This window comes from Pyxicephalus adspersus, chromosome 5, assembly GCF_032062135.1.
Source record: "Pyxicephalus adspersus chromosome 5, UCB_Pads_2.0, whole genome shotgun sequence".
Classification (NCBI taxonomy): Eukaryota; Metazoa; Chordata; class Amphibia; order Anura; family Pyxicephalidae; genus Pyxicephalus; species Pyxicephalus adspersus.
Window position 1 is genome coordinate 105,371,915 of NC_092862.1, and position 25,995 is coordinate 105,397,909.

At 34.4% G+C, this 25,995-nt stretch overlaps 1 protein-coding gene across 3 annotated transcripts in view; it reads left to right on the plus strand.

The window, feature by feature from the left end:
• The window catches only part of OSBPL10 (oxysterol binding protein like 10), a 195,768-nt gene that overhangs the window by 90,060 nt on the left and 79,713 nt on the right, over positions 1 to 25,995 (plus strand). For all 3 annotated transcript variants that reach the window (XM_072412376.1, XM_072412375.1, XM_072412374.1), the window contains 2 exons: positions 18,845 to 19,052; positions 21,875 to 22,026. In XM_072412376.1, coding sequence (XP_072268477.1) covers positions 18,845 to 19,052; positions 21,875 to 22,026 — 360 coding nt within the window. The remainder of the gene's footprint in view (positions 1 to 18,844; positions 19,053 to 21,874; positions 22,027 to 25,995) is intronic.

The window sequence follows — 25,995 nt, forward strand, 5'->3', positions numbered from 1 at the left end:
AAGAATAGGTGTAGGATAATACTATACTATGGGGAATTTCTGTACTATGCATTCATGTTACAACTCTTCAATGGCCAACTTTAAAAAAAAAAAAAATGACTATCCGATTGCTGTGTAGCTGCGGGGACTTGAACGACAATCTCTAGGGGAATGTAGGTTGTGATAAAAGCCATCATATCAGATAATTCCATCCGAATGCCATAATAATTTTGGTAACTATAATGGTTGTTGGCCAGCGTTACTGTAATTAAATTTTATTTGTAAATTGACGCTTCACAACTATTTTTTCACATACAGAACCATTGTTTTCAAAACCTCAGTCATTACAGGGTTTACTTTACAGGGAAACTTTAAAATATTCATATCTAATGTTTCATTTTTTTCCAGACCAAAAAAAAAAAAGGATTGTTTTAAAGCATAATAAAGAAAATCATTATTGATCCACTAAACATTCCTTTTAAATATTACTAGTCTTGCACAAATGAATCTGCTGATAGGGTATGATTTATTAAAGCTTTACAAGGCTGGAGAGGATAAACTTTCATCAGTGAAGCTGAGTGATCTAGCAAACCCGGAGTGAATCTGGTCCAGGATTTAAAACATTTGCTAGCAAATGACATTGAACAATAAATCAGGTATATTGTCTTTATTAACCTCCCTAGCGGTAATTCAAAGTGTGGCTCGGGGTTAATTTTCATTATCAAAAGCGGAAACCCTGAGCCACAGTCAGGTGGAGTTGCAAGGGAGAATAAAAAGCCTACCTGCCCACCGTGTCCTCCAGCGGAGGCCGTGGAACGAGCGTGCGGCTGGGCACACTTAAGTATTTTTAAATGTACTGCCTTTTCTTTTAAAAATACTAAATATTCATATCACCAGGGAGGTTAATATGACTGTTTTTTTTAAATATTTTTGTCTTTCACATGGAGTACGTTTTTTACAGAAATGAATACAAGTGTATAAACTCTTTTGACGCCAGCAAATCTTTTATGCATACCTAAACTTACTAACTAAAAATAAAATATGATGTTTCTGCAATAAAATATTTGTACCTGTCTGTTAACAGTTTTATTCTTAAAAAAGGCACCAAATTAAGCTGATAAAATTGGTCACTAATTTTCTGTCTACATCGATACCTTGTATCTGATCAATTTATATAAAATCACAATTTGTACAAAATTCCAAAACAACCAAATACAGTCAACTCAAAAATTGTTTTCTTATACACACAGTTTTGTTCGGGACATTTCGCTAGATTGAAAAGAAAAAGAAGAAAAAAAAAATAACAATAAAAGTTTGCTGTGTGTTGAAATAAATTTGTACATTCATAGTTCAAAAACAAACACAAACCATGTTTAGTATATATCTATATGTTTATATTCTTCAAAAAGTGATCCCGAGAGAAGAATATATGTATATGTATATAATTACAATAAAACATGATAATATTAGGAAAATTGGCTTCTAAATATAGAGCAGATTAATTGTGTTTTCATTCCATGATTTCTAGGAATAAAGTATTTTTCTTACACTTCCTGTGTGTGTGTATTTATTTTCTAATGTTGACAAAGTGAGTGACCTTTCACATTGATATCCCAGTCCTTATTGGATGGCCACATGTTCTAGTAAAAATAATTGATGTTCCTGATAGAGAAAGAGTGTCATGGAAGGTGCAGATTCTCATAAATTGACATATTTAAGGGTTATTAAGATGGATATAGAATAGTTACAGGGGGAACTAAAGTTGATACTTACTCACATAAAATTGTTAGTTAGTTATTATTCTTATTGAAAGGATTTATAGGCCTATTGGCCCATAGTGTTGGGATCCAAAAGAAGATGCGAGATATTGTTCAAAAACTCCTCTCTGTAATGAAATTAAACAAAAATAGGGCTAATGAAAATATATTCAAAATTATACATAACTGAAGAATATATATGTATATATTCCTCCATGTGTATGTTTAGTGTTTAGTCACTTAGATTATACTTACATAGGGGTAAACGTGGGAGTAATATTTATCTGTGTAATAGGCTTATAAGTAATGTGAAGGCCAATTTAATAGGTGAGGAACTTAAAACGAGTAAATAAGAGAAGGAAAATAAGAATGACCGTAATTCTATGCTTGGTGTAATTTGTGCAAATAGGGTTTCTTTACTTACTCTTTTCGTTGGGGAAGAGTGGGAAGAAAGGGCAGCAAGTTCACAGTCAGCCACCAGGGGACTGAGGCCTCTGACATGCTGAGTTTAAATACATTTAATTTCCCTCACCTAATTGTTTGTGCGCCTGCGTGTAGAGCCCCGCACAGGCGCAGTAGTTCATCTGAAGTCAAAGAGGGAACTTCTTCTGGACAGGCGTCTGTACCGGAAGTTTCCCGCAGTATTGCGCTTACGTGGACAACCACGTAGTGTCTTGATAGTTCCCACAGACTGGAGCAGAAGTCCGCACTGGAAGCTCTTCATAAACCGAGTATGGGGACACATCTAGGAGGTGGAGACTGTGGGAGAGGAGGATCAAATCGAATCCTCCCAGTGGGTGTATTCAATATTTTATTTTGAGTAGTGTCTGAGCCTACCTACCGGACACTACTCAAAATAAAATAGAAAATAAATATACACACACGAAGTGTAAGTAAAATACATTATTCTTAGTAATCATGGAATGAAAACACCGTCAATCTGCTATATATTTGGAAGCCAATTTCCTAATATTTTCATGTTTTATTGTAAATAAATACATAAATTCTTATTTAGGGTTCACTTTTTGAAGAATGTAAACATATAGATATATACTAAACATGGTTTGTGTTTGTTTTTGAACTATGAATGTACAAATTTATTTCAACATACAGCAAACTATTAATTATTTATTTTTTCTTCTGCCTCCTAAGTCCATATACCCCCTGATGAAGCCAATCTAGGCGAAACACTCCTGGAAAAAGACTTGGTATTTAACCTGAAAAATCCCCAACAAAACTGTGTGTATAAGAAAATAATTTTTGAGTTGACTGTACTTGGTTGTTTTAGAATTTTGTACACATTTTTATTTTATTTAAATTGATCACATATGAGGTATCGATGTACATAGAAAATTACGAAATAAAGTGAACAATTTTATCAGCTTAATGTGGTGCCTTTAAAAGCCTCTCTCTTCTTTCCCCCCCTCCTATTTCCCTCCCCTTTAATTGATATGCTTTCATATGAAGCTGCCTCTACTCCAGGTTTACCTATAGCAAATTCACACTATCAGACTGGTCATCTCTTCTCTTTTCTTGGTTCATTTATCATTCCGGCTTAGCCACTCAATATAGTCAAAGATCTGAAACCTGGAAAAGGAAGATGGCAGCAATGGTAAACAACTCACCTGCTTCCAATTTTTTAATAGGTATATTTTACTTCTTTTTTTTTATATTAATTACCTTATTCTGTTTGTAAATCCTGCCACTATATTTTTCATGCTATTTTACTAATTTCTAGTGTATACATTTGTATGTCACCAACATTTAAAACAATTTTAAAATGAGGTTTTCCTTGTAAGTTATATACATAGGACAAATTAGATTTAAAATATTTCTAGCTACACCACAATAACAATTTATGAATTTATAAAGTTGCTATATTCTTTTTAGATAACTCTTGGTTGGGTCTCAATCCCAGGCTTTATTTTTCATAACCTTAAAAGAAAATGTTCTTCAACTTTGTCAACAATACACCTCTTATACTTTGGGACAGGTAATTGTGGTATTTAATTGTGGGATCCATGAATAATTTTGCACGGACCTATAGTGATAGCGCATTTTAGCAGGCTTCACTTTATTCTGTGATTGTTATGAGTTTCAAACTAAAATTGCAATCCATATGGAATGGTTTTGGATTTATAAGGTGGAATTCATCTGTAAATACAGCATCCTGAATTTATATCAAATCCTGGAAGGATGTATGTAGGTATTAATATTGTAACATTGTGAGGCACTGTTTGTGCTCTGAAATCACCATAGTAAATAATTTACAGTATTCTTGAAGCAGAGGGGTCTATTCAAATTGTAAGAGACTGGATTTGACAGTATCTGTTTTTTCTTTTTTCCTTCACACCTTTGTATTCTACACTATAGCAATCTGTTGGGAAAACCAACCTTTCTGGTCATTCCCAGGTTCAGGCAAGTTACTGACGAACTGATTAAAGTTTCGGTCTCTGATGAAAACTTTAGATGGAGCCATATAGAGAGACATGTGGAAGACTATTATATATATTTATTTCACATGGAGTACATTGAAGATTTTTTACAAAAAGAAACACAAGTGTTTAAACTTTTTGAAGTCAGGGAATCTTTAATGCATACCTTTTCAATTCCTTAGTATTGACCGATTTAATTTGCTTGCAACTATTGACAAGCAAAGTCAGCCAAACTGGAAACAATCTTTTCATGTCTGTACATATTTTTAGTTGTAGCTAAATGTAGATGTTTAAAAAATTTTATGTGATTTGGTGGACTTGTCAAAATGTGTACAGAAAAGAAGTTGGATCAAAAAGGATAGTGGTCATTTTCATACAGTTCTTTTTACAGTGATCTAACCAGCCTTCTTTCTTCATTTTTTTTTTTTTTTAACACTTTACAGTTGGGATTTAACTGATAAGAGGTTTACACATTTCCCCATCATACAAAAATATATAAATGTGCAAACTCGAGAGCAACAGATGTTAAAAGATTGTTTAGGATTTGGCCATTTTGATTTTTTTTTTTTTTTTTTAACAACATTATATCTACATCATTCTTTGTAATAGAAGGGTAGAAGGTTTATTTTTAAAGGAAGAAATTATAGACTAGATACTTATATTTTTATTTACAGAAAATGTCAAAAAAAATGTTTTTTTGTTTCTATTCTTTTTGTCCATAATTTGCATAGAAAATAAAATTTATATTTTATAAAAAATTATAGCCAAAATAAATCCTAGTTTGTTTAAAAAATAATGCATGAATCACTTTGTCATCATTCATTCCAATGTGTTCAATTTCTTAGCACACACTACATTTTTTATGAATGTGATAATGTTAAATTCCAGCTAATATGTTTCTTTGATCATTTTTCTGCCAGAGAGAGCTAATATCCTATTAATACGCTCCCCCACAGGTAGAATTGAATTAGGATTTTCACCCTTTGTTTCTATTCATATTTGTAAATTTTGTTTATAACTGAGTATATTTATATTTTGCTACTTAAAATTTGTGTTTGACCATTTTCATCTCTACCTTTAATTGTTATTTTAATAAAGTATTCACAATGTTCTTTAAAAAAAAAAAAAATTGTTTGTAAGAGCAAGAATAGCAACTGGTTTTGCCACTGGTAGGTACATGTATTCATAAGACCATCAAAGCCATAAATGGCCATAAACCAATATTATCCTGTTGTGTGAAGAATTTCAATCCAAAACAATTCATAATTTGGATCTGTCAATGTAATCTAGTTACTAATTTAGTTATGGATCCAAAAGCTCTTATTTTTACAATCTAGGTACCTAAACTATCCAATCAACCCATATTCAGCCAGGCAGGCCCTTGCACTTAATAGTTAGCAGACTTGAAAAAGATTGTGGAGTAAAGAGTGCTTAACTAAAAAGGGCAAGTAATAGGAACTTTTGCGGATATCCAAAAGACCAGAGAACCTGAGAGCTAGCGCTACTAAGACCAGAGTGTCAACTTCTGAGCCAATGCACTGCCCACACACTAAAGAGAAAGTTACATAAAACAATTGTATTTATTTTCCACACTATTAAAAGATATTACCTAAAATCACAATATGAAGAAGGAAGAAGACCTGCATTTGGTACTGCAGTCTATATAGGCCTCTTATACATAGTGTGGTTTTTAGCAATATTGCATAACTGAGACATACTCACATGCATTTTTACTATGGATGCTGCATTTTTATAACCTACTGAATATGGGAATACTATCTGCATGATATGTTCTTCCCTTGTGTGGCTTTTCTCTTTGCACTCTGGTTTCCTCCTGTATCCTAAAAACATAGGTATGGACTTTGTAATGCACTATATAAATACAAGTTATTATTATTGACAGAGCTGTTTATTTATTTGTCCCCATGGTTTTGTTCTGTAGGGGTAGTAGGTCAAGTGATTATGTGCTTGACTGTGAAGGTGCAGGGGCCTCATGAAAACTTTTTTTCACCTAGTTAAACAGATTGAATTTTCTGATATTACCATTGGGTAATTTGTAGCACAGAGGTAAATAGTTTTTAGAGGTACTACATTCTGGAAGCCATGCCCAAATCTAAGCATGGAGAGGGAAAAAAACAAAAGTCAACAGTATCACTTTTGCCTTTCAGCAGATGATCTTTCCCCTTTCTGATTTACCATACCTTGTTCTCCATTATGTTTACGTGTATAGGTGAACATTTCAGCAGAGGCAGTATTCATATCAGAGCCTCTGATATTTAAGGACAACCATGTTTAATAAAGTATTGATAACACTATATCTCCCTCCAAAATTCCTGGGACTTACAGATAAAGGCAGGGGTGAGTGAGCTGTTACACTTCGTATATACTACCATGAGGCTGTAGGAAAAGTAGTGTAGGATAAGATTGTCTGGGCACCTTCAGATTCTAGGGTGTATTTCTATTTTAAAAAGAATATCTGTGCACTGCTTTTAGATGCAGTAACATTTCTAGATGATCCCTATAACTTTGGATATTACTTTTTAATTAGGCTCCACTTTTAGCAGAGTTTTACTTTAAACTGCTCATGCACTGAAAAAGTTTCAGGTTTCCTGACCATTAACTTCTTCCAGTTTTACAAATGCCATGTGATGGACAATTGAAACATACTGTATTGTCATATAACTCAGTGTCATATATAACTTATAGGAAAATAATTTTTATTTACAAAATACAGTTCATATAAAATGCTGTTGTAAAAAAAGGTATTTTGCATTGTTTCAAATTATTAATAGAAAAAATATAATTAGATAAATAGGTAATTAGCTAATTAGCAAATACTGATAAAATTTACTCATTTGGTATTGAATTTATGTATATGTCAGAAAAAAATTGCTATATAAAACATTCCATTAAACTATGTATTTCATACTTCCTTTCTTCTCTCTTGTATTAATAAAGTTCTTGATCTTCTCTGTATCTTCCCCCAGATTTAGAGTTTCGGATTTAGAAAGGTAAAGTCCACATGCACATAGTAATTGCACTGCCTCAATATACAACAATGGATTTAAAAGTCTAAAATGTAGATGATGTTTTTGACCTTGTGTATATAGCATGCATTTTTTAGATACAAGCTGAATGCAGACAATTTTATTTCTTACACTATTTAATCAAGGTGTTTTTATATATTTATTAGTGACATTTATTTTGATTTTGTCATATGAACTCATTTTCTAGAGCTAGCCATAGACATGGGATAAATCCCATCAAACCTGAAAACATAACCTTCGTATGGGAGTGCATTCCCGTTTATAGGGGCCCTGTAAGCAGATTAAAAACAATACCAAAAATCTAGTGGCACACAATTTATGATTACCACTATAGCTGGCCATTGTAAGGCATATTGTTAAAAAGCATACCACACTAATTGTACAGTAACTTTACATATACGGCTGCAAAAGATGGGGAATTTTATATATGACTGGCGATGAACTGATATATATGACTTGCGATAGAACTGGATATATGCTGACACAGAAGGAAGGAACTGGTAAATATGGTTTCCAGGTAGTGAGACTTTTCTATGTCAAATCATAGCTGCATTGTTCTTGATCTAAGATCTAAAGTAAGGCATGCCTGGATTGCATACATATTGGGCCTGATTTATTAAAGCTCTCCAAGACTGGAGAGGATACACTTTCACCAGTGAACCTGGGTGATCCAGCAAACCTGGAATTGATCTGCCCCAGGATTGAAAACATTTGCTAACAAATAGCAAATGACTTTTAAGAAAACTATTCCTGGTTTGCTGGATTATCTAGGTTTACTGGTTCACTCCAGCCTGTGGGAAGATTTAATAAATCAGGTACATTGTTTCAAAATTGTAAATTTTTTTTTAATACTCTTCAATATCTGTGCACAGACTATGTAGCTCTTCTGTTTTAGTCTTCCAGTGTATTTCATGATAACTTCTACTAAGCAACCTACAGGATAGACTACTTTAGGACCAATAAATGAGATATACTTACACATTTCTTATTAGGAATGGATGTGTGCATCTTCAGGACTGCTAGTTAATTAGTCCAGGACTGCTAGTTAATTAGTCACTTAGATACAACAAATAAAAAAGTCTTTACCTACATATCTGGTATTGCATTTGAGAATTTAGACTACTAAACATGAAGTCTAACCTCCAAGGTTTTTTTTTATAGAATTCTTAATAAACACAAACTGGCAGACAATGTGTTTTTTATAACTTGTAATAATGTTTTTCAGATGCACAATACATGAGGTGATCTGGCAAAACACCTGCTAAACATTTGCATCTTTTATTATTTAGGTGTTGTGTGAAACTTAATGATGGTAAAATTAAATGATATATAACACATGCTGCTATGCTCCAGCAATTCCCAGGTCTCATCAAATTCTCTGATGCCCTATGGACACTGGGGAACAGGACAATATAAAGTGCAATTTTAAAGGTTTATACATCATTTAAGACACTGTTATCAAATTATAAAAATATTTTAAATTGAATTTATACATATTTCAGATGTTACTGTACCATACACCTCTACATGTCTGTTACAATAAACATCTACTTTTAATGGTATATTTATCATATAGATGTCAGAATGTATTAGAGATATTTGCTTAGTTTCCTATCATAACTGTACCCTTCTATATGGGAAGATAAGTCAGTTCAGGGCTGCTGTAAAACAATGAGGCGAGTTGGCTTTTTACTTAACCTGATTTGATGTGATCCGACAACTAGTTCAGCAAAAGCTTTAGCTCAAGTACTTTTACATTAGTTACATTTATGATGCATTAAATGAGTTTTAAAAATGGATAACTGCATTTTTTAAAAATCTGCTTGAAGTTTACTTAAAAACCTTTCAGCCCATGCACAGACCATATTTAGCATTGTCAATATGTGGTAGTTACTGTAAAAACTTGAATTTAAACTGATCTGAATATGAACGGAGATACTTATTTTTACCCAAGAAAACAGGCAACAAACTTTAACTCAAGTATAGGCTTAGTGCACAAAATGCAGACATCACTGCTAATATTCAAAATATTTATCAATAGAAATTCTAATAAAATTAATGTGAATATCTAAGTCGTGTTATTTTTAGAACATTTATTTAAAAGGGAAAAAAATAAAATCACACGGATCATGTATACCCTTGTATTTTACAGGTTAAAGTATTTTGTGGTTTTGAATTGGTTATGAAGGGTGACTTGCTTCTAAATCATTTTGTGTGCATTTTTGTTGGCCACCAGTAGATGATGGCACAGTGTCCCACGTAAGGTGTGTAACAAACTCATGTCTCCAGCGAGCAAACTGCCATCTTCTGATATGACTGGAATATGAACTAATGGCATTTTGAGGGATAAAAAAGCGTTGGTCTATACTTGAGTATTTATGGTAATTGAGAACAACTCTCAAGCTAACATGCCTACCTACATACCTGTCTGTGTTTATTTTTATCCCATCTCTGTGCTGTTACAGACAACAGTGATCTACCCAGTGTTTGAACTGCTTCAGACTCATTTAGCACAAGGTCATTTAAAGACTTAAGGTGTCAACTGCTTAAGTAAACAGGATATAATGCTAAATGATGTATATTTACTTTACCCAGCTTGGAAACCACCATTCCTAGTGGGTCTAAAGTGGCTGCCTCTAAATATATAAACAAAACATGTGCTGTTTGTGGGTATAACATGACTGTTGCTAAAGATTAAAAACACACACACAGAATATTGTTTTTTTTTTTTTATAAATACATTGTATTTATGAGAGAGCTGTATGCTTGGACACAGAAAACCTGTGATTTGGATGGGTAATTTAAATCTAAAATTAAAAAAAAATATTCTAGAACAGTGGTTGCCAACCTTTTCGGTTGCGCGTATCACTAAAATTACCGGCTCCTGACCGTGCATGTGCGGGGAACCGGGTGTCACTCAAAGGGGGAGAAACCTCCCCCATAGTGACGTCACGAATATATAACCCCGCCCACTCCCCCACCTGAGATCTGAGCCTGCCATTGGAGAGTGGGTGGGTTGTGTCCAGGGACACAACCCGCCCACTTCCCTGAGCCAAGGATAGGGCACATGGTCTGCGGCTCTGGCCGGTGCGTCCCCTCAGTGGGGTCCCTCTCCTGACCCCGCTGGGGGTTGCACCGACCAGAGCCGCGGACCCCGAAAATTTTCAGAACATCGGTTGCCGACCGCTGTTCCAGAATACATAATTTTAAAAACTGCTAAGCTGTTCATCTTAATTAGTGTCAGAAGCCTAGAGATGCTGTATGTGTTGTTTTTAAAGTTCCACACTTCGGCCTAAGTAGAAGTTGACAGTAGAGTATTGCCAGTATAAACACACTGGTATAAACATCAGCCCCGAGCAGTAAGTATTGTGTATAAGTACTTGTCTGTATTTGAGGTCGATAATCATACTGATAAATTTGGTGGAAAGGGTGGGGTTAGGGAAGCGTACATTTATGTTATAAAATACAAATACGAAGACTTGCCGGTCATTGGAACAATGTGAGGAAATTATTCTACTTTAATGCAGTTAATTCAGAGGTACCTGCATATACCTTTGGTAGCCTTTAATAGTATCTTACAGGTCCCAACTGATTTTTTTTAAGGCTGGAGTTAGTTATTTGCAGACATCATGGAGTGACAAATTTTTTTTTGCATATTCATTATAAACAGTTTGTACCTGTGCCTCTGGGGTGCTTTTATTAACATTCACTTGACGCACTATAAGTACAGGTGCCCTTTAACTTTTTTATCTATGTGTGATTGCAAATCACCTACTAACCTTATGATACCCATAAATCTTTTTAATTGAAATTCCCTAAACAGTCAGCTCAGCATACATTTGATTGGATATATATGTAATATAGAAAAGGGAGAGTAATACTCTAATATGTGCTTAAATGATGCTTGAGCAGTGTACATGCTGTGATGTTTTTTTGAGAACAAATGAATTGATCTAGGTCTTATACCTGTTCCTGGATTCCCAAAAAATTTAGTGGATATCAAACATTCAAAACACAATAGGTTTTTATTTCTCTTGCCTCTGGTTCAAAGGCACTGTTCTGAATATATTTACAGGTATTCTCCGGGTTACATATGAGATAGGGACTGTAGGTTTGTTCCTAAGTAGAAATTGTAGTCAACTACAAACTAATCCTCTCTGAAGTCAGGACAGGTACATAATTTTAATAAATGCATTAAATATATATATATATAATATAATCGGGCACTATAGTTTGTATTTTTATAATAACATACCATTATATGGTTATACATTCTTGGAAATGGAAATAGCTAAGCACAACATATAAAGCTGTGAGGTTAGGTTTAATTTTTAACAGCTTACAAGGTACTGTAAAAAAAATACATGAACATACATACCTATTTGTTATTAAATGTGCAGCTAATGCAAAAATAAAGTGGAATTTTTGGAAAGAAAGAAAAAAACTTTTATTGCAAATAGTTTTTTACCCAGAAGCTGGTATGGTTGTGTCTGGTTTATGTAGTTCAGTATATCTGTGTTGGGTGGACACCATGTTATGTTAAGTAGACATTGCAATAAGCTACAATTTCTTCTAGTAAAAAGGAAAGGGCCTAAACAATGTTGAGCTGCATTGGCACAGATTTGGATGGGAATAACTTTTCCTGTGTTGCAAGCATTTAGCGGAATGATATACCTTGTTGAGTCTTACATGGAGAAGGGTGGAAAGCAGTCCCCATTCAAACCTATATTGAGAAAATCATCCACTCACTTTGTAGGTAATATGAAGCTTTTCTTAACAGAGAGTTGCATTTCTCATACTTTCGACCAACCTACATTAATTCAGCAGAAGATCAGATGTTTTTCACATTTTCTCTTTTTACATTACATGGATTACCTGTCAAATCTAGGTTGAGCCTAATCCAGACACTTAACATAATGAGCAGTTAATCTTTCCAGTACATTTTTCACTGGTACTCCAATCTAAATGTAAAAATGCTGACCAAGTTACAAAAATTGTAATAAAATGAGCATCAAAATAAACAACGGTCATACCTATTTTTCCCTTTGACTGTAGTCCTACATTTTTGTCACAAATTGGAATTTTAAAAAAATTATGAGTGGGTGAAAAATATCTATTACTTGACAGTATGTTACTGCTTTATTATGCAGTGCTGCCTCCTACAGCTAGATCTGTCAGGAGCACCTGTCCAATGGGAAAAGAGAAGATCAGACTTGGAAAAATCAGTCCTTATGGATAGATCTACCCTGGCCAAGCCACTTCCTGACATTTACATTAATGTGGCTACAAAAACAACATGGCAGATGATGAAATCTCAGACTCATAGGGGCTTATGTTTACCTTATATTTGCCCTATTTTCTCTAATTGCCACTTTTTAAATCCAAACATTTATAAAATGGTGATCCTTTTGTTAATTTGTAACTTTTTTTTAATTAATAGAACATGGCAATCAAGAGCACCATTCCCTTAAATTCAAGTGAAAAATGCTTTCTGATGAACTATAAAGCGACGATTAAGCTAATCGCCACTTTATAATAATCTTTCAACAGTAAGAGTGCCAATCTTCTAATGTAGGGAGCTTGATGAAAAGCAGTAATCTTTTTAACTAATCAACAGAAAATGGCTTTATTTGTGAATAAATCAGGCGTTTTTTTCTGGTAATCAATCTGGCTGTATCAATATAGTTTGAATGTAAAATAATCCTATACTGTAATCAATTGTAACAAACAATTATTAAAATTTACTAAAGTTCAAATGACCATTACCCATTATTGTCATGGGTGTATTCTGACCAATTGAGTAGACACATAGGTTCCCTGACTAGGTATAACAGAAAGAATTATTCAAATAGTGCTTAACATCTCTTGTCCCGACACTTTTCACCTGAACGGCTTCCTCAGGGGATGTATAGAGATCGCTATTGATATGCTGTATACAGAAAATATGCAAATATACATAGAGGCTCTGATTTATGAAAGGTCTCCAAGGCTGGAGAGAATACACTTTCAGAAGTGAAGCTGGGTGATGCTGCAGCCAGACTCATCCATCCTTCCCTCCGCTCCTCTTCCGCTGCATCTCTTCATAGTTCTCTACATTGGCTTCCATTTCACCTGAGAATCAAATTCAAGCTCCTGTGCTTTGCCTTCAAATCCCTACACAGTTAATGTCCCACTTACATTTCTAACTTGGTAAAAAAATACTCCCCCAGCCGCTCTCTCCGCTCTTCAATGACCTCCTAATGTCTTCCTCACTCATAGCCTCATCACACGCACGGATACAAGACTTCTCTAAAGCTGCCCCAACTCTCTGGAATGGTCTTCCTTGTCCTATTCAGCTTGCTCCTACTTTTTGCTCATTTAAAAGAGCACTCAAAACCCATTTTTTCAAACTTGCCTACCCATCTTCTTCTGTCCTTTGAAACCATCACTACTTCTCACCACTACATATAAAAATATGTTGGCGCTATATAAATCCTGTTTATTAATAATATAATAATAATAAATGGAATGGATTTTTAAAAATCATTTTCTAGCGAATGTTTTGAATCCTGGACCAGATCCATTCCAGGTTTGCTGGATCACCCAGCTTAACTGATGAAAGTGTATTCCCTCCAGCCTTGGAGAGCTTTCATAAATCAGGGTCAGTGTGTTAATACCTTGGTAAATAATGGTCAAATAACATTACATCATATTGATAATTACAATAGGTATCCATAAATGAGATACTAGTAATATATCTTATATTGCACATTACATGGTTAAAAAATACTAATGGGGAATTATTTAACGTCTTCAATTTATTTAAAGTATCAATATAGTAATATAGATAAAGAAGTTGTTTTCTATATGAAAATAACAAAATATTGTATCAATATACCCTTTGGAGAACTGTTTTCAGTCAGTTAGGCTTGAATTTTAGACTTTCAGTAAGAAAAAGGACCAGCAGAGTACAAACGCTGTGTACAGTTAGGTCCATAAATATTTGGACAGACAACTTTTTTTTAAATTTTGGTTCTGTACATTACCACAATAAATTTTTAATGAAACAAATTGGATGCAGTTGAACTGCAGACTTTCAGCTTTAATTCAGAGGGTTGAACAAAAAGATTGCAAAAAAATGTGAGGAACTAAAGTCTTTTTTTACACAATCACTTCATTACTGGGCCTCAAAAGTAATTGGACAATTGACTCAAAGGCTATTTCATGGGCTGGTGTGGGCAATTCCTTCACTATGTCATTATCTATTAGGCTGATAAAAGGCCTGGAGTTGGTTTGGGGGGGGATGTGGTGGTGCTTGTATGTGGAAGATTTTGCTGTGAACAGACAACATGCGGTCAAAGGAGCTCTCCATGCAGGTGAAACAAGTCATCCTTAAGCTGCAAAAACAGAAAAAAACATCTGAGAAATCGCTACAATATTAGGAGTGGCAAAATCTACAGTTTGGTACATCATTAGAAATAAATAAAGCACAGGTGAACTCAGCAACGCCAAAAGACCTGGAAGCCACGGAAGACAACAGTAGTGGATGATAGCAGAATCATTTCCATGGTGAAGAGAAACCCCTTCACAACAGCCAACCAAGTGAACAACACTACAGGAAGTAGGCGTATCGATATCCAAGTCTACCATAAAGAGAGGACTGGATGAAAGTAAATACAGAGGGTGCACTGCAAGGTGCAAGCCACTCATAAGCCTCAAGAACAGAAAGGCTAGATTGGACTTTGCTCAAAAACATCTAAAAAAGCCTGCACATTTCTTGAAAAACATTCTTTGGACAGATGAAACCAAGATCAACCTTTACCAGAATGATGGCAAGAAAAAAGTATGGAGAAGCTGTGAACATCTCATAAACCAAAGCATACCACATCATCTGTAAAACATGGCGGAGGCAGTGTGATGGCTTGGGTGTGCATGGCTGCCAGTGGCACTGGGACACTAGTGTTTATCCATGATGTGACACAGGACAGAAGCAGCCGAATGAATTCTGAGGTGTTCAGAGACATACTGTCTGCTCAAATCCAGCTAAATGCAGTCACATTGATTGAGAGGCTTTCATAATACAGATTGATAATGACCTAAAACATACTCTATTAATATTAATAATAATTAAATAATATTCTTGAATGGCCAAGTCAGTCACCTGATCAGAACCCAATTTAGCATGCATTTCACTTGTTAAAGACTAAACTTCAGACAGAAAGGCCCACAAACAAAAACTGAGCCACACAAAACTAAAAGCCGCTGCAGTAAAGGCCTGGCAGAGCATTAAAAAGGAGGAAACCCAGCATCTGGGGATGTCCATGAGTTTAAGACTACAGGCTGTCATTGCCAGCAAAGGGTTTTCAACCAGTATTAGAAACAAACATTTTTATTTTCAGCTTTTTAATTTTTCCAATTAATTTAAAGCCCCTGAAATGAAGAGATTGTGTTAAACAAAAAAAGTCTTTAGTTCCTCACATTTTTTTGCAATCTTTTTGTTCAACCCAGTGAATTAAAGCTGAAAGTCTGCAGTTGAACTGCATTCGAGTTGTTTCATTTAAAATTAATTGTGGTAATGTACAGAACCAAAACTCGAAAAAAGTTGTCTTTTTCCAAATATTTATGGACCGAACTGTATGTACGTACAGAGTTGCAAACTAAGCATAACATCATATTTTTTTTAAACTACATTCACATATGTATCATATAAAGAATAAAACTAACCAGCCACAATACTGAACTCTTGCAGTCAAGATATACCTGTAAAAGAACATCGTATGTAGTCACGCTTGCTGCTGCATTTAAAATCCGTTGGGCAACCGACACTTCCCAAAGCATCACTCTCCTGGAGGTGCTTTCAGTGGTTCCTTCAGCTGATCTTTATATTAGTCATATGTATATCCCAAAGGCCACCTATATTCCATAGCTGTTTTACAAAAACAATGGTTTTCTTCCCTTCAATTTACTAAGGTTCTCATATTTATTAGTTTATCTATCATGCTTTGGGCTTGGAAAACAAGCTTTTCTGTCCATATCTACATAATAGTTTTATGTCATTACACCCTGCTGTTTACCCTGTAAAGCCTGCTGAATGCACTTTCCAAGAGTAAGATGTCTTGTTGCTTTCTCTCTGTTTTTAGTTTTTAACCTGTCCCTCAGAATCACCCCAGACTCAGTATGAGATTTGACACAGCTGTCACGTAGGAATCAAGAAATGCTACACTGGCCTTGCTCAGCATGGAGCCGGTAACTTTAAGCTTTAGTTGCTACGCAGCCTTGTCTTACAGCCCTTCAAATGAAATGTTATTTTGTCACAAAAAGGTGCAAAGAAGCGGGAAGTGTTCATTAGCGTCACGGGTCTTGTGTCCGCAATGAGAGCAGCTTTGTCCAGGAAAACACTGTGTCCTCATTATTGAGTTCCACTCTGCAGGGTCTCATAGGATGAAACTGTTTCCTTAATGTGCTTTTGTAATAATGAGGTCGGAGATCACAACCATCCTTTCATCATAGTCATTTCCAGCTTTTGCTTCTGCTATATGCCTGCTGCTGCATTACATTGCTTGCATGGTCATAAGATCAAAGTGGATGGGTGCAGGACAGGGGAAAGATTGCTCTATGAATTCACTAATAGCAGCTTTCATCTTATTGAGAAGCATCAGTGCCACTTTAATATCTATGCTTTAACACAGTCTTACAGGCTGTGCAACAATATTTCACTTTATTGTTATTATTCCACTAACTAATTTGTGGTCGGCTCTTCAAAGGTTTCAAACTTTTATATTAAATACTGTTGCCAATAACATTGTTATCTAAAGTATATCAACAGCCAAAACTTTTTTAGTATTTTTGTTTAGGGTAGGGAATGGGTAAAACATTTTCCATTTGCTTTCTGTTCTATAAACCTAACAGGAAGGAAAAGTAAATATTTCCTGTGTAAGGAATATCTCCTTTTAGACAGTTTTTTTTGGATTTCTAGTATTCATGTTCTGGTGGCGAAATTTAGGATTTAACTTCACCTTCATTCAGTGACATTGGTTATCAGGTCAGGGAATCTTCCTAATTGGTAAATAATGTAAAAATGTGAATAATTGCTAAAACATTACCAAATATTTCATGTGCAGGCATACTGTGGTATGGCACTGGTATTTTATTTGATTTTTGTCTTTATTGGATATGTGTGAATCATTCAAATTGGTAAGATTTTGAGCTACCTGGTCATTATGCATTGTTAATAGCAGAACCCAGGTTAAACAGCTAAATATGAATATGAAGTTATGAAATTTGTCAACTAACTTGTATGCCAAAGGATTTCTAATTTTGTTCACCCACTTTTGTGATTCGTGCACCTTTCTAGTAACACCACTTTTCCTGTTAAAGAAAAAACTCCAGGCAAAGCAGAATCCCCTCCCATAAATGCCTCCCACCCTCATTAATTCCCTCAATCCTCTTAACAATTGACTTGTGTGGACACCCAGAGAAGAATATCTTAGTGTGTACGTGTGTTGGTGGAATGGTAAAGGCTGGTGGGCATAGCAATTTGTAACGTTTATTTTAATAAATGTAAACACTGATAAGTCATTATTTATGTTCACCTTTTCTTCGATCACCTAGCTAAAAGCAAATATCCATGCAACAGAGCCTTACTGGCTACCCCTGCCCCCACAATCTTTTATTGTAAGTGGTGGCTGTTATCAAATCTGGGTGCTTATGTAAAAATACACTTAATTACCTAATAAAATACATAAATATATAATAAATTACAATGTTCTGTCAGTTTTATTAACTTTGTATAAAGTTATTGTAGTAAATTAACTACTGCTTATACTTTCAGCGTAGCAGGGAAGCTCTGAATATAGATATAGCAAATACTTCTCTGCTCTTGTGTCCACTGACTTGGCTCCCCCACCCATGCTTGCTGCTGTTGCTGACTAATTTACTAGTTCAGGGGTTAGACATATGAGAACCAGGAGCCTGGGGGATAGGTGGGCATGTAAGGGGTCAAATTTGTGGTAAGAGACAACTATTCTAGGGGGAAAGAACTGACCTACAATTATGTATATACAGCATGGAAAATAGAATAAACAAAATGTCGTTAAACTCAAAAATAGAAACAGTTGCAACATAAACCTCAGTTCCATAAAAATTCTGGGCCCCCCCCCCCCCCCCCGCCCCCTCCCAACCAAAAGAAATTTCAGTTTGCCCATATGACTTGCCCATATGTTTACAGATTTATTTGCATCTATGATTGTAAGAAATTATATTGTCTCACAACTGTTTTACAAACACATATGATTGCAAAAATAGGTAGAAGTAGTATCTTCTTTATGCTTACTATACCAGTAAATACAGTTAAGGTACAGATGTGGCATGTCTGGAAAGAGAAATGCAATGATGGCAGTAAAATGTACCACTTGATTGTCAATGTTAATGGAGAATGGGCATGAGATTTAGAGGGTTTTTAGTTTCACATAAAATATATACTTGGTTGCCTTGCTCCCTGGTTTCCTGCCCCACCAGTCAACAGTTGCTACCATTTGGCATACTCACTTAAAAAACTATAACATTTCTACTTTATTATTGTTTGAGTTCTGTGTAAATGTTTCAAAATATCAGATATTTAAACAATCTTTTCCTTATCATCCCTTAGGTTATGGCTGAGGTGGAAGGGCAGCAGAAAAACCTTGTACATGCCATTGAATCCCTTTCAGGCACTGGCCCGTTATCTGCCTTGGATCAGGACTTACTCCTTCTGAAAGCTACCTCAGCTGCCACCCTTGGCTGCCTTGGCGAGTGTCTTCACTTATTACAGCAGAGTGTATATCAAGCTGGGCAGAACAGCAAAACTGTAATGACTGGTGAGATTACCAAAAATTGGCTATTACTATCTGTTGTATATGTGATCAGAAAGTATATTTCAGGTTCATAAAAATGGAACTAAAATCTGCCCATATGCAAAGCTAAAATAGGTGGAATTTCCAACATAATGTATAAATGGAGATTTAATATGAACACAAGTGATGTAATTCTTTCAAAATTCAAGGTTATCTCTCTTAAACTAGCAATAATGACTTTTATGTATTATACACTACTATACAGGCATAGGCATATATGGATGAATATTTTTTGTCCCTATTAATTGACAAGTTAACAGGCATATTTGTGTTTATTAATTCACCTCTGGTTAAATTATAATCAATCACAATTTATAATCCAATCCATTACATTCAAACACTAAAGTTGACACTTGTACAAAAACAATTATGTATTTTGTAAATCAGAAATGTTAGGGAAGAACATTTGTTCATAGGTTATGCAATACTGCAATGTGATCAGTGTTTATAACCTTCTAAGAATAGCATGATTTATATTTTTGCATGTTTTCAATATTTAGACCCATAACTATTTTAAGTGCTGAGAATATTAAACATTGAAAGTCATTGCCGTCTTGAAGATTAAATGGTTAAAGAGAAAGACAAACAGTATAGAAAGGGAGGTGTTTCTATTAGCTTAACTAAACTAAAAGCTTAACAGAAAGGGGAGGGCTTGGAACTTCTAGCAATTCTGTCCCTGTGTTTAAAATTATACCATGAGATAATGGCTTTGAATTACCAAAAGAATATACCTTGTTCACTTAGCAAAGCAACTTATCTTGCTTCAAGGGGTATTTCACTTAGTATAGTGAAAATGGTTAACACTCCCTTACAAGGAATACCCATGTGCATGAAAATTGAATGAGTGGACATGAGTCCTGAAATCATCTATAGCTGGGGTTTTGAGAAAAGGATAAATGGGTATAATTCCCTCCACAACTAGGAAACTGAAAACAGTATTAACTGTTATCAACTAATAAAGGTGCTGTTTATAAGGTTTTCAATTTTGCTTGTACGTGATTGGATGGTGAAAGTGAACATTACTTTCCCCTCATTTATTAGGCCAGATTAAATATTTCTTGTAGGGGGGATAATTTACTTTGAAACAGGAAAAACCATTGTTTCTTTAAAATACATGCGTAGCCTGAGAAAGTACACATTTTAAAAATAATATATATCTTTCATACAACCAATAAAATCTAAAACATGGTTTTTGGACCCAAAGCTTGTTCTTCGTTTTCTTTGGGTGCTTTACTTTTGAACATACTTAAAGTATCTGGCCTATTTGGCGAAAAAGTCATGCTTCATTGGCTGCATTGATGTGCAAGTTAAGGAGAATATATATAGGGTACAGAGGGAATACATTTGCACAAAAAGCACAAATGTGACAGGCTTGTTTCTGTCCTAAAGGATATTTTCTTATTTACAGTCTTCAGCAGGCAAATGTATATTCTTTTGTGGGTGAATGTAACATTCTTTTGTGCCAGAGAGTAACATTTTTAAATGTCAAATCAAATGGTCAAATATTTTTTTGCAGTTTGACCGTTCTTTAGAGCTGGGTGACCCTTCTTTGAGATTGGCCAGATGTTCACTACTAAGAGAAAATAGCTAAAAAACATTCATGCAGAAAAAAAGTACTCTAAGGACAATCAGTCAGTTAAATGGGCGATTCATCTTTCATAAATTTTAATAGGGGGTTATACTAAAACATTTGTATTTTAATCTTTTTATTGAATTTTTTAACATATAAAAAAGGTATAACAAACTTTTTAATGAGTAAAAGCAAGTTTGTGCTTTATTGATCAAAAGACATAAACGCAACAGAAAATGTATTTAAGTAACTAACAAAGTACAATATATTATAACAAATCAAGATATATGCTTCTGAACAATAAAATATTGGTCATACATATACTACCTAGCGATTTGAACAAAACCTAAGGGGAACAAAAGTTAACTTGATTGGGGCTGGGACAAGTGATGGGGAGGGAAGGACAGGAAGGGGGTGGGGAAGACTCAAACATTTGGATTGTTGAACTTCAAAGAACATTTGCCTAATTTACAAATGTTCACCCGATTTCAAAGAATGTATTCAAATCTGTAAAGGACATTCGCTTTACTTTAAAAAATGCTCACTGAAGCCTTCACAAACTAAACCTGGACATGTTTTCTCAGTTTTAATATTCACATAAAGTGAGCATTTAATTCTACTACCTTCACCAAACAGCAGCTTTCACAATTAACTGAAAAACATTTGATTGATATCAGTTGCACAACAATTTATAAATAGCCCATGTAAAAAATGTGTGGTGGCTTAAATAAAAGTTGAAAAACACTGATCTAGAACAAGCACTTTCTTTGAACAAATTGTTTAAAAATATACTTCCTAGTGTTTTCCATATATTTTTATATTTCATCAGATTTTTTTTACTTAAAAAAACAAAACAAAAAAAACCTAAAATGCTTTGTGACACCATTGTCATGGATGCCTCTTGTAATAAATGTTAGTGTAAAATGAAGACTTTTAAAAAAATAACAATGCCCTAAAGTCATTGTAGAATTCTCGAACATCTTGAGAAATACAAAAGAATCCTTTAAAATACAATACAAAACACTTAAAACTGATGTCAATATAATCAAAACAACAAACATATATATCCTGGTGTGCATGAGTGATTCATATAGTACAGACTACCAAAAGTGTTTATTACAGTTACAGTTTTACATTATTACAGTTTTGCGCATATTATTCGCATGTATTATGATAAAAGTGTTTATGAATTACTGACAAACGTTTGCCTTCTTAGAAAGCATTCTGGGCTGGCATGGACCAAAGTCTCATTCTATGGAAAACCTAAAAAATGGAACTTTCAGCTCTTTACCTACTACTGCCTCAAATCTCACTTGGCCTATACTTTCAAGCATGCCTAAGGACTACCAAATAGATCATGATGATGAGGTAAGCCTGATTAGTACATTTGGATCGATCATTGTGCCATATATTCACATATAACTAATTTTTTGTCAAATAAATTGGAATCGGGAAAGAAAAAAATCTCAATTTCTTAGAGTTGAACAGAACATAATATTTATTGCTAAATTGGTTTGGACATGTTCCATTGATTTTTACTTCTGAAAACAATATTGCTAGTAGTGCATTGGTTTAATAGTAAACAAAAAAGCTTTATAGGCTGTTGTAAGGACTGACCTTCCACATCTTGCATTCTACATACACATAACAGAACCTTATTGTGTTTTGTACAACTTGAGTATTTATATGGCAGTTACAATTAAAACATGGAGATTGCATGTGGTTTACCCATATTTGCCCATGATAGTCTCCAGTCTTTGAGAACTTTATCAGGCCCAATGTGTCAATCTAAAATACAACAATCAGTATAATAGACATTATTTGTCATTTCAATGTCATTTCAATGTCACATTTGTATACAATACAGTCATATACCATATACTGAACAAATGATTAGATTGGAATTTAATTATACCCAAAAAAAAGAACACCATGTGACCTTAGGAATATGGGCTTGCCAAATCCGAGCGGTTCGGGACACAGGAGGAAGGCATGAGGAGCAACCCATTATCAAGTAGATATAATACCCCTAAAGTAAACAAATTAAATAAATAAGTCTAAAGTACACATATACATAGACTGAGAAAAAAATACTATTTATCATTGAGGGTGAAAGAGTTATTTAAAATACAAGGTACATCCATATATAGAGGAAAATATACAAGGGCCCCAGATGGCTGGTCACACCCACATATTAGTTTCATACCTATATATATCTGTCCTCAACTAACAAATGGTTCTTATGCCAGTCTGTATCATATCAAGGTAAGTTTTATGTATCAGTAAAAGCTACTCCATCAATGGTATAAGTTTTAAATTAATTTCCTATTTGTTTAAATATCACCTAGGGCTCTTTATATCACTACATTTCAAAAAACAAAGTTGACCTATCGCTAAATGGTATGAAGCATTGAGAGGAATGTTCAAACTATTTATAGCAATGTCAAACGATGGGGAGACAAATGACAGAAAATCATGATTAAGTTTTACCAATTAGATAGAATGTTTGTTCAACCAACTTTACTGATAGATAAGGCCTAACGTTGCTTTCTGTCAATAAAACACTTAAATAATCTTTTATTTGAAACAGGGCTTTGGTCTTATGCCAAAATGCAGTTTGCAACAACTATAAACACTACAGGAAACACTTGAACCCCACCTTGTGTTAATTTGGACAGTTTATGCAAATTTGTATTCAGTTATGTACCCTGGATTCGTTTGGGCCAGTCTGACCAAAGACATTTGTCAGTAGGCCATTGAAGTAATAGTTTGGAGACCACAAACTGTGAATCAACCTTTACAATCGCTCATGCACAGCAGGATATATTTGCGATTTTAACATGACCAACTATTTATGTATTATGTCTTTAAGTTTCAGAAAGAGTGAAAAGTACATATGTGGGGACCCAAAACCTTGAGTTTTCCGTGCGCATCACATTATTTCATTTTATTACATTTTTTTCATTTCACTGCTATAGTTTCTATCCCCATAATAATATCCTTGTCATTATGATTATTTTTTATATTTTTTTGAGGTTAGGGTTTACCTGAGGTAAGAGTTAGTGTAAGAGCTAACACTCAGCATTTTGTACTAATAATATTTACTTCTGCACCTTTTTTATTTTAAGTTTGACGGTATATAGAAGGGTAATATTGCTTCCCTGTTCAGTTTAGAAGCAATTTATTGATTTACTTAGGCCAAAAGGAACAAATGTACTCACAAATAAACCATGTGCTAACTTTAAAGTAAGAGTTCAGTCTAAGGTCTGCATATATTGTCTTGTTCCCCTCTTCATCTATATATTGCGAAAAAGAAAAAAAATTAGATGTTATACTTACCATACTCTGTCATTCACATCTCCCCCCTAAGCAAGGTAATTTATAGAAAGTGAAGGGGGCTCCGACAGTATATACAGAACTTCTATTGCACGTGAAGGGCTGCTTTAAGTATATTTTACAAATGCAGTAAAAAAAAAAAACAGCAGTTTTGGCATTAAGTCAAATCCTTCTACAACAGATTTGAACTTTGTGTTCCTTTTTTATTTGGGTTGTCCTCTTTTTCATAGATCTAAATGTTTGTGTTATAATTTTCTTACTATAAGTATGAACAATATAGTCAATAAAAAAATCTAAAGAGGAACGCAAGGGAACGTCACAGGTTTCCTTTATTATAGGTCAACTTCAAACTTCAAAATATGGTTTGTTACTTGGATACCAGAAATTAAGTGTTTTATGTCCTGTAGAGCATACTGTATATCATAATTTTCAGTTAGCAGTATGTTGGCATAAATTGTATTCAGCTGTTATGAACAGTGTTTACTCCTAAATTTACATCATTACATTCACTGTTGGCATCTACTTCACTTACCAGAGTAAATTTCTATTTGCATTCTGTAGTCCATTTGGTACATATTACTTATGCATTTAGATAAGGTTAATGGACTGGAAATGGCAACAGGAAGCTTATGTACTTTTTTTTTTTTTCAAAGCATCTTTAACAGTATGATGTGTATGGTCTTTTTCATATTAGTTTAATGTTGTACAATATTGTTAGGCCACTGTACCAATTACACATTATCTGTACTTGCATAAATGTTTATAAACAAGACTCTTAGGTCATAGCATCGGTTATTCAGCCCTTTGTATATGTGTCTTTCAAACTGGGATTCCCTGTGTTTGGAAAAATCTGCTTACTTCTACAGTTAATGATCAGAGATGGTTTTTCTTTCTTTGATTTAACATATAAAAGAGTCTTACAGAAGAGTAGTGAATTTTTAATTATAGGTGCCATACCCTAAAAGGTCAGTACATACTGATCACACCTCTAAAAGAGTGTGCCAAATGGCACTAGATTATCAAAACATAAACAAATAAATATTTTGCCAAAACACTTCTATCTTATTGAGGTTATAATCACAGAATTGCCAGGATTCTAAAGACATTGAGCAAAGCTGGTGATCGCAAGTTATGCCATACAAAAATGTCCTTTTTACTTATGTGTGTGATTAGATGGAACCTAAGCATCTGCTTGGGCATATTGTACCCAGTTTACCCACGTGTTTACCGTTGGAGTTGAATAAATCATATATATTATTATTACTCAGTGTACCTTACCTAATGTAATATCTGCAGGGTCTGCGAAAAGTTACCTTTTCTATGCATTAGCAGTTACTTTTAGAAATTTAAACCAAGTTTGAGTCTGATGGGTAAGATGCAAGAAACATCTTTAGTACTGACTTTTTTTGCATCATGCTTTCTCTATACAGTATACAGCTTTAGTTTTTTTCTGGCACTGTGCCATATACAAAATCCACTGCCCCATGTGCCATTCACATATATACATACTGTTATAGCTATTTTCAACCTAATATTATATCAAGTGCTTCCTACTCTGCTAAACTGTCATGGCATAACTTACCTGGATACACATTTTAACTGTATGTGGCGCCATAAAAGCTACACGGTGCTACCATTTCATAATGTCTGCATCCACAGCTTCTGTCCTACCAGGGGCATTGAAGTTATATGTGCAGCTATATGTTTTGGCAGTGAGAGATAAGTGGCAGGGCTCGCACCGATAGTCTGCGTGGTGGCTTACCTTGAGACACACAGTCACAATCGGGCATGGTCATAAAATGTTGACAATAGATCATCACAGAAAAAAGGAAGCCTTTTATGTAAGGTTTATGAGCTTTACCTTTTCTGTCTGCAATTAGTAATGCAACATTTTTGTTAATATGCTTTTTTTTATTTCTCATTGAAAGCTTGCAAATCTCCTGCCAGGGTCATATAGGCTGCACTTACAACGGGGAAATAACAGTATAAACCAATTAACCC